The sequence below is a fragment of the Dufourea novaeangliae genome, unplaced genomic scaffold, assembly GCF_001272555.1.
Source record: "Dufourea novaeangliae isolate 0120121106 unplaced genomic scaffold, ASM127255v1 scaffold172, whole genome shotgun sequence".
Classification (NCBI taxonomy): Eukaryota; Metazoa; Arthropoda; class Insecta; order Hymenoptera; family Halictidae; genus Dufourea; species Dufourea novaeangliae.
This window is the reverse complement of record NW_015374058.1, coordinates 2,136,925-2,147,420: the sequence shown is the minus strand read 5'-3', so window position 1 is coordinate 2,147,420 and position 10,496 is coordinate 2,136,925. Positions and strand designations below refer to the sequence as shown.

Here is a 10,496-nt window from a genome sequence, read left to right as displayed (position 1 = left end):
GACATTATCGCAGCGTGCTTTCCAGCCACAGAAACCGGTGACGCAGTTCGCTGATTAGAATGCATCCTGGCATTGGTCGAGCTTATCACGCTCGCACGTGTTACGATAACGTCTGCTCCGTGTGTTTGTGCCGCGAGTTTAGCGACGAGGGACACTTTTAACCGGGCGGACGTGCTCGCCTACAACAAACCGTGTGAATCTCCACGTGCGAAAAAACCATTGATACACCGTCAGAAATTGTCTGTCGATTATACTTGATAGAATTTTTGATGAAGATAACGAATCTTCGGTGTGAAGACACGAGAGACTTTACAGACTTCCGAGGATGCAAATTAGTTCAAAAATCAGTCGAAAAGGTGAAATCGATGAAACGTGGAGAATAAATAAGGTGAAACTGATAGAATTCAGAGAGAAGAGGAATTGTTGAAGAGTAGTGAAAAGAATAGGTAATACAGACGAAAAGGTAGACAAAAGGATAGGTGAAACAGACGAAACGTAAAGAAAAGAAAAGGTGAAACAGACGAAAAGGTAGAGAAAAAGATAGACGTACCCGACGAAACGTAAAGAAAAGAAAAGGTGAAACCGACGAAACGTAGACAAAAGAAAAGGTGAAACCGACGAAGCGCAGAGAAAACGGTACACCAAGCAACTGGATACCTTCAGCGAAGATCGAGGCGTAAATCGGTGAAACCGCGACCGAGTGACTATATAAATTCAGCGAACGACGATAAAAACCATGAACGATCGCGTTTCCACAATTTTCTAGGACCCTGAACACGAGGACCATAAGCGATCGTGACTCAGCCGTCCGATAAATCTGTTGTTTATGTCGAGAAAACGATTGTATTGAACCTGCGGGCTTTCATCCAAGTTTAATCATATCCAGAGTGCGTGCATCCCCAGTGGGTCGCAAAGAGATCGAAAACAAAAGATGAGACTTAAGAGAGAGAGTCTGCGTTTTGCATTCACCGGGATCTGGTTGAAGATCGCAGAGTGACTGGGGAGACTATTCTTTTTCCGTCGTGGAATTCGTGGACCGCGGGAACACATCTGGGCTCTCTGTGCTTGCATTCTCACGTGGTGGTACAGTTCGCATGACCAGGAGAAAAATGTGCGTGAAACCGATGGAGGAGAACGAGGAGGACAAGGTTGTCAGCATGATCATCAACTACTTCACTGCCAGGGTAAATGTGTGCGTAGGGGAGGCGGGATTTTAGTACGTACCGCGGAGTGGATAAGGGCCGTACGGATGAATAGCGTTCTGCATAATTGAACATTACGGTCCCGACTTGTTGCTTTTGTTGTTTTACGTAGTTGGAGCGGCGCTTGTTTTGTGGCAGGTCGAGGAAGTCGATACTGTTACGAGCAGATTGCGGATGTTTGCGCGAATGTAATCTTGTATGGACCAATTATAAAAGCTGTTGTTGAATAGGAATCTCTTCAGTCTGTTGAGGAGTTTTCAGGTTTCAAATTAAGTAAATGTTTAATTAAATTGTATAAAAACTCGGATGAACAAATTATAGAATTAACGATTATAGAAATTTCATTAAATTTAATATAATCTCGTATGGGCAAATTATAGAAGCTGTTATTAAAGAGGAATTTCCTTACTTTGCTGAAGAGCTTTTTTCAAGGTTTCCAAGTAGAAAAATCATGGATTTATATATTTTATGGAAATGTTGCAGGTTATAATTATTCATTATTGATGTACTTTCAGTTATAATTTCCTTCTAAACGACAAAACGCTAAATAATTCATTATCCAAAAAATTTGCATATGATTATTCAAATGTCTTACACGAATCTAATTATTCGTGAAAATAAATATTCCTCGTCCATATTAAATAGAATGACGTATTAAAAAGCATCAAAAAGTTATTTACCAAGTCAGTTATTCGATACAGTTAATTTTATTCAAGTATCCATTGTTTAAAAACATTTCTATACTATATAATTCATAACTGAACTGTAGATACTTATACATATCCATAATTTCGAAGATCATTCTATAAAAATTTCAATAACAAAAAATTGAAAATCTATTTATTATGTAGTTAACAGCAGTCTAAAACCTTTTTTAATTCTCTTAAAAGTTTCGGTCTCATTGTGTTTTACATACTTGCATATACGCATAAAATCCATAATCTACAGATTGCAGAATCAATAAAATAATAATTTGCATAGTATCGCCGATCAATGGCGAAACTGCCGTAGCTTGAAACAATTCGATAAAAAGATTCATAGAATTCGCAGTCATAGAAACCCATATTTTCCACCAGCATAAGTCGCAAACGTAAGAAATAACGAAACGTACAATTGCACGAAAAGAATGCTTAGACACGAAATCACATGCTTGATACTCTTTCGCATACCATCATTTCTTCGGCTTATCTTTCAAAATAAAAAACGCCGTGAAATCTCATGGTCACTGGGCACGTTTCCCTGCTACCCTGTAATTTCCATGAATTATTACTTACGAAACGGTATGATTGCGATACTGTCATTTCGTGGCAAAATCGAAACGGCCTTCCAGAGAAAGGACAAGAAATATTTCATATGCACGAACAGGAGAAAACGAAAGGATATCTGCAACATCTGGGATAAATTGCAGTTTTTCGTAATCTTGTCCGTGGGAACAATTAATTACTGTATTTGGGATAGTATTTCTGACAGATAAAGAAAAGCAGTAGAACCGTTAGGTGATAATATATTACTCGAAAGTATTCTTTATGCGATTAAACTTGCAGTTCAACGAGTAATAAAATTATAAATATATGATTTACTGTCATGTTTTCATACTATATAATCACTAATACTCATCGTCGGTTTGTACGTTTATAAAGATTCATTGGAAATGGGTTTTTGTTATAATTTTCAATTAAATTATGATATCCCTCATAACATTTATTGCCTACTGAAAGTATTTTTATGAATATGTGAATACCATGGTAATCACCAGTGGCACCTTTAAATTATACAAAGGAGTATTAAATTTCTGAAGAGTCACATTTGCAATCATTTAAATATTATTACGTAGTTTCTTCTTAAGCTTACATGAGCTGAATCATACAAATAATTTTACACTAAAAAATCATTTGATACTTTGCAGACAAATCTTTCATAAATCCGTGTTAACAATAGAACCACCAAACCTGTCAAATGATTGATTACTGGAATCATAGAAATGCTTTTCTCGTGATTTAGGTTCACTTTTACGTTATTATACATTTTATATTACACCATACTATCTTATAAAATGTATACAGATAATAGAATATTATTATTATATAATTAGAGTATTACCTTAACACCACTTATGAACGATCTGCAGAACTTAGTTAACATCCTAATATATTATATTTCCATATTAATATATATATTAATATACAATTTAGCATACATTATACGCTGGTAATTCTAGTGTTAATTGTCCTGTGCTGATTCTGACGTAAACTCGATGAACTTTCCGGTCCCATCGCATTGCCAAGTGCATTTCCGGGAACACGCAAAACACTTTGGACTCTTTCCGAGTTTCGCTGGCGCATAGCCAAGTGGTCTTTATCCGATAACCCCGAGAGGGGCACACAAAACGCGTTCAAAAGTCGAGGAAAGTGGAACGGACGATTTAACGTTCGAGATCGTTTCGGCGATCTTGTTGAAAAATCTGCGGCGAACAAAAACGGTAACTGGCTAGCCACCGTAACACTTTCTTTGCCCTATAGGAGATATTTGCAATTTAAATCTCTATGAATTACCATATAGTACACGTAAATTCAGAATGAAATTGGACCAACTATGGTTCGCGACAGAATGTTTTACGAGTGTATTCGGGATAGTGTAAATTATTAAGTACACGCCTCATTGGAAATTAACTGGAATGAATTTCGTGGAAGTTGTAAGTGAACTACTCATCAAAATTATTTAGTAGCCTTTTATAAGAGAATGTATATAATATAACTTATTACTTCAGGCTAAGATAGATTATTTTAATCTTACTAATTATTAAAGGTCGATTATTTTAATCTTACTAATTATTGAAGGTCGATTATTTGCATAAACAAAGTCATTTTTGTCACACTGAATGCACGATGACATACTTTCGTCCGTTTCAGTTAAAGGTAGATGAAATATCAATTTATGTCAAATAATTTCGATTTCAAACTGCGAAATTATCTAACAGATTGACAGTTATTAACCGTACTTAAAGACCAAGTAATGAACGCGGTATACAAAATATAAATAATTTCTGAACTGAACAATTTAATTATATCCTCGTTTTAAATATCCTGAAGAAAATAATAAATGTATAGCAATGTTTTCCAAAAGTACAGTTACAGCTCTAAAAATATTGTGTCACTCGAATATTAAAACACGTTATCACCTATATATCTGTTATTATTAATGCTAGAAAAATTAATTAAAACAGATATCTATTGAAAAAAATGTGTAGCTCACTATCTTCGTCCAAAATAGGTTGGATACGAATCATTTTATCAATCATATTATTATGAAAATTGTGCGTAGTACGTACATTTCAGAGTAGGTAATGCAATAAATATTTGCACTGAAGATTGTCACTGAATAGTATCAATATTTTTATGACAATATTAATTTCTGATATTCTTACAATATCAAAAATATGAAGAACTCATATAACGCAGAGAATGTGTGTTACGTTGCAAGTATTACACCATGCTCCAATGATTCTTGCCGGCAGTAACTAGACGGCATACGACCTAAGCGGCAAGAATCATTCGGGCAACAACGTACGGCGATTGCTCCGGATACAATACACGTGGTAGGAGCCTCCCAGTATCACAGCGGAATACCTTTCACCTGAGCAATGTCAGGAAGGATTCTCGATGTCGCTTCGGGAGTCAGTCGATGATTTTCACTCGCGGCACTGGCAACTTTTGCTACCGGTTTCTTCGTCGGCTTAGTTCGTGCGATCATTTGTAAACGACTCGTTTCTCAACTCGATCCAAACGGTGAACTTTTTCTGTGTAACAGTTATTCGATTAGGTTTTCCATAAAAGAATGTGACTATTACTGGTGTGTCGTAATATCATTTATTTTAACCATTTTTCTGTACGTTTTTACCAGAAAAATGTGGGTCAACGTAGTGAAGTGACTTTCGGTGACGATTCTAGGACAGAAATTGGTTCTTGTGTAAAAAGGAAAACGTTGAAAATTGAACTTTTTTGTGGATTTAACATGTTTTAACGGTGTGCGCTTGTGTTTTAAAGCATTACTTCGAGATTCCCTGCAAATTGCAGTAGTTGCTACGGGTAATTATCGTCGTAAGATTTTTTAATTACACGTTAGACACTATATAATATTTTAAAATTGACAATGCTTAGATTACTCTTTTTTTTTTGTATTTGAAAATAGAAAATTTAAGAGCTCCTGGTTACACTGGCATTACTGATAATAATAGTTCGGACTGTATAGAAATTCCCTTTAAAAATTGTCACAATAATTTACAAAATCGGATGTTCGACGAATATTAACCATCTCAGTGCATGAATATTGAAAAAAGAAATTTAATTAGACTTTACTGAAGTTCTGAATTTCGTACATGCAGGTGTATACAACGGCGAAACAAAACGATTATCCTCGATCAGTGGAGTTTTTATTTTATTTTTAGTACAAAGAATATTTTTATTTGTATAAAGTAATCCATATAAATGAAATTGCACAAATATCCGTATTTTGGTTGTTAGAAATGCTTCTTAACAGGAATTGCCAGAGTTCTCAAGAAACATTACACTTTTCGTTTCAAACAGCCTTCCCCCTGTTCTGTTTCAAACAACAATTTTCCGTTTCTTTCATATTTGTTTCACGCGCGAAAGAACTTTAGAATCGATTTCCATGATCGTAAAACTCTTATGCGACACGACCAGCTTCGAAAACTCAATACCGAACGAGGCTGCGACATTGGACTATCGAAAGTTTCATACTTTCTGTGATTCGTATATATTTTCTCTGACCGAATATCTAACCTACTTTTTGCTACCGTAGTCTTCTGATAGTTGAGATCTTCACGAACTGCTGCTACCATGGCAGCGTTAACGTTTTAATTATTTTTGTTGGTGATAAAGTCCGGTTCTCCGATTGCTTAAGCCGCGCCTTGATTTCTCCACGTCCTCTTGTATTTAAAAATATGTAATCTTATTTACGTGCTGAATTGTAGTGTCTTCTATGTTATAACTTACTCTCAAATTTCATCGCCAATAATAATTTATAGTCAATAATATGCGTTATCGAACACTCTAGCATATTGATTGTCCGGCGAGTTGCTATAAAAATTTCCAACAACGTTCAAGTCACATTTTCTTCGTGAAACTGGAACGTATAAACCTACATTTTCCAAGGTAGTAATTCTTGTAACCTACTTGAATCTCGTAGGTCCTAATCAAATTTGATTTATTACTGTCTTAATTTTTCATTGTTTTTAATTCTGGCTATCATTAATACTTACAACGTAAGCTTCTACCTCGATCAAAATATTTTTCTAAAATATTACGCGTTTTCTTTCAGTCGCAATTAGTACGAATGATTAATAGTAATACTTTAATAATCTAGGGTTAAATAAATTATTCTCGAAACTTTATTGACACACCTAGTACATATCCGTCCAGAGTATCGAATGGAAAACAATATATTGGGTTGATGCATAAACACTGAAAATTTCTGTTCGCATGAAAAAAAAATTTTTTATATAAACATGAAAACAATTTATTTAATCAACCATCTGTATTGTCAAATATGTCAACTACCTACATTTTCCATTATATACTGTATAATATACCACTATAACATACAATCTCTTGGAAAATTGTGGTGACAATAATACAAAAATATCACTTGGAGAATTCCTATTACTCACACATCAACCCAATACAATTCTCTCCCCGGTTTAGCATCCCCCGTCAACTCCAGCACCGTTTAACTGTTCTAGAACCCGTTTTATTTATACGAAAACGTCCGATTAATACCGAAAACAGTCCACGCGAAAACCCAATTTCGTTCGCGGCACGCATTTCTCAAGACAACCCGTTTACTTTCCGTTCGCAGAATTTCTTCTCGAAGAGGTCGTTCCGCTCGAACCCGCTGAAGAGGACGAAGAGCGTGACGAAGCTCGAGCGACAGAAGCAACGTGGCGCCGGTCTTCGGGGTTGCCGTTCACACGAGTCCCTTCTCTGCGGACAGGCGGTGACCTCGATGGACCTAGCGGCCGTGACACCGCTGCATCCGAGCCTGCTCGGCAGACCTCACTGCTTCCAGGTCACGCCCAGCACCGGCGGGCCCAAGTATTTCAGTTGCAGGACCGCTCATGAACGGGACCAGTGGTTACACAGGTTGGTACCGTTTCCCCTCTGTTTCTTCTTCTTCTTCTTCGCCGGCGCCGTCACCACTGGACGAACGAGAATTCTCTGGAGTCCATGCTGAGCCGACGGGATCCTTGTGTTATTCCGGTTATGAGTGACAAGCAGAGATTTTTTTTTTCTCTGTTTGACCGACTGGCGATAGATGATATTGTGGTTGGAAAGGAATTACAGTGATTCCTCGGTGAATGCGACACGAGCGACAGCGTTATTCCCATCACTGGAGGGGTACCTCTGTGGAACCAATCGAAACAGAGTATGCAGAAATTAAGCAGAGGTTTGGCTTCGGGAAAAAAAACTTAATTTTTGAGGAGCTAAAAACCTTCACGCTTTGCCATGAATGCTTCGAAGTGGACCCGAGTACGTCGCACTCATCGAGATATTATTGTAATAGGTTTTGATGATGACACCTAGAACCTGCCTACGCGAGGATTTGATTGGGTTGTTTGGAAAATTTGTTGCGTTTTTAGTAACATTAGAACTATCGGAGACGAATGTGTTTCTATTTCTATCACACTGTCATTTTGGGGTTAATTTATTATATGTTTCTTATTGTATTATGTTATACTCTATCTTTCATGAATATTTTTCTGTCAACATCAGATTGATTTTATTAGAAGATACGTAGAATTTCTCGAAAGACTTTTTCCTCGTCATGAAACCATAACTCAAGCAAACATTCATGAATCTTTATTGAAACTTGAAAACTTTCGGGAATGATGATATTATAAATATTAAGTTTGCATAGCTGAGTAATCTAGTCATCTAATATTTGCTTAATTTATATTCTAGTACAATGATAAGCAACCTTTTTCTGTGGTGCTGCTCCAAAATTGAAAAAGCCAATACATAATCCATACAGGCGATCTCAAAAAATCTAATTTAGTCATTTAAAAATTGTCAATTTATTGAATTTTTTTATTCTGAACAGCAAGTAAATAATTGTCAGACCGTGGTTTGCTCATCAGCTCACCACCAACTGGATTTCCCTAATTACCCCCTGCTGTCAGCTAATTTTTAAGGCCTTAAACGCTAATTTTGTGCTTCACACCCAGTTTAAGGAAATCCGTACAACCAGACGCGGAGCAGACGAGACGAACGGACAATTCCCTGCAGATCTGGCTGCTCGAGGCAAAGGGTGTGCCAGCGAAGAAACGATACTTTTGCGAGGTCTGTCTGGACAGCACCCTGTACGCAAGGACCACCGCGAAATTAAAGGCCGACCTTTGCTTTTGGGGCGAACACTTTGACTTCCATCATTTGCCGTCTGTAAACACCATACAAGTGAACTTGTACAGGGAGGCTGACCGAAAGAAGAAGAGGGACAAGAATGTATTAATCGGTAAGATAATTCTGCGCACGATATTCTCAAATTACTTTTTAATTTACTTTTAATGGACATATTTACTGTAGGATTAACATTATTACGACCGATGACGCCACAGTGGCATCATGTGAATATCAACTGATAATTTTCAGATATTCAAAGTTATTGAATATTTTTGCATATATAAGAAAAACCATATTTTGTTGATTCTTGACAAAAACAGCCGGTCGTTGGTAAAGGTTACACGCGAAACTAGCGGTTCGTCAGTGTTAAGATATCGTGTACACATAAACGATAAGTCAGTGTGATTGATAATTTTTTATATTATTTAGATGAATGTATTAATTGCTGGGACTTTGTTCAGGGGAGGCTGACGTTTGCTGAAATTATGTGTCACACTACTGATATCATTTTAAAATTCAGGAATAGGTAATAGATAAACTACGGATTTCTGAACATCATTCAAAAACTTAGTTATTGCACAATATGTATATCTTTATTGATAACCGTTTAAAAATGTACATTGTTATAGAATATTAATTATTCGAATTCAAGAATTGCGATGGTACGAATACTCCTGTGACTCACTCTATGTGTGTGTGTGACTTCAAAGTTACATGGCATTATACAGACTCCTCTCGATTATCGTCTTGCCTGTTCTACACGATTATTGTCCGCGCGACATCCCCACCACTGAAGGTGGAGTGGGGGGGGGGGTGGAACCTGTCAAGCGCATACTTTGTTGCTCCGCCGCTTTTGTTGCCGAGGTTCGGGCAAAAAAACAAATTTACAAAATACAAGATTATTGTCTCGGCGTGGACCAGGGATGGGGACAATAATCGAGAGGAGTCTGTAGAGGGTTAACGTAGATCGTGGACTATAAAGTTGTACTACACAACTGTGTACGATCAATTACGAAACATTTCCATATCTGATTTCAGGTTCGGTCAGCATACCCGTGCACAACGTAACGTCGCGTTATCTGACCGAGAAGTGGTACCCGGTTGTCGGTGACAAAGGTCCTTTAAAGGAACCACCGGCGTTAAGGGTGAAATGCCGCTTCCAGTCTGTGGACATACTACCTGTTCAGGTGTACCAGGAGTTCCTGGAGTACTTGAAGTCCGATTACAAGTCACTGTGCGAGAAACTAGAGCCGGTGATTGGCGTGAAAGCGAAAGAGGACATCGCCACAGCTTTGGTGGCGGTCATGCAACGGGAAAAGAAAGCGCCACAATTTCTCGCTGATTTGGTTATGATGGATATACACAGAATAGGTGAGTTAGATAATGCATTTAAGTGCTATTTTTCTTTTTTTCTGTGCCTGTTTTTTATTAGTAATTAATAACACTGTCATCATAAGGTTACAGTTATAAATTCGAGATGAAGAGTAATTTATATTATGTAGTACTTCATACAGACCCAGTTTTTCTATACCCTATAATAAACACCTGCTAGTTTACGCTTGTCATCAAAGATGAATACCTAATCCATTTAAATCTCCTAATCCCAAGACTTGTGCCAAATTCAACTTACATAACATATTCTATTGTCTAGAACATGTTTTCAATTTTCCTAACAATACTATCGTTTTTAATAGATACTTTCTCATTCAAAATGGCAAATTCGTGAGCCTCCACAACGCCAATGTGTCTTTCCCCTAAAACGAGATCCACTCGTTAACTCTTCGAGGCACACGATTTTAAAGAAAATAAAAACCCTAGTTGCACAGAATTTTTTTTAATATAAAAAAAAATTATATAAAAATAAAATATTAAACTGTAT

General features: G+C 36.9%; 1 protein-coding gene across 1 annotated transcript in view; it reads left to right on the top strand.

Annotated features, from left to right (window-relative positions):
* Positions 1–1,109: 1,109 nt before the first annotated feature.
* LOC107190029 (probable Ras GTPase-activating protein) overlaps positions 1,110–10,496 on the top strand; it is a 20,073-nt gene continuing 10,686 nt past the window's right edge. The window contains exons 1-4 of the mRNA XM_015578745.1: positions 1,110–1,184; positions 7,077–7,360; positions 8,443–8,729; positions 9,656–9,988. Of these exons, the coding sequence (XP_015434231.1) occupies positions 1,110–1,184; positions 7,077–7,360; positions 8,443–8,729; positions 9,656–9,988 (979 nt within the window). The remainder of the gene's footprint in view (positions 1,185–7,076; positions 7,361–8,442; positions 8,730–9,655; positions 9,989–10,496) is intronic.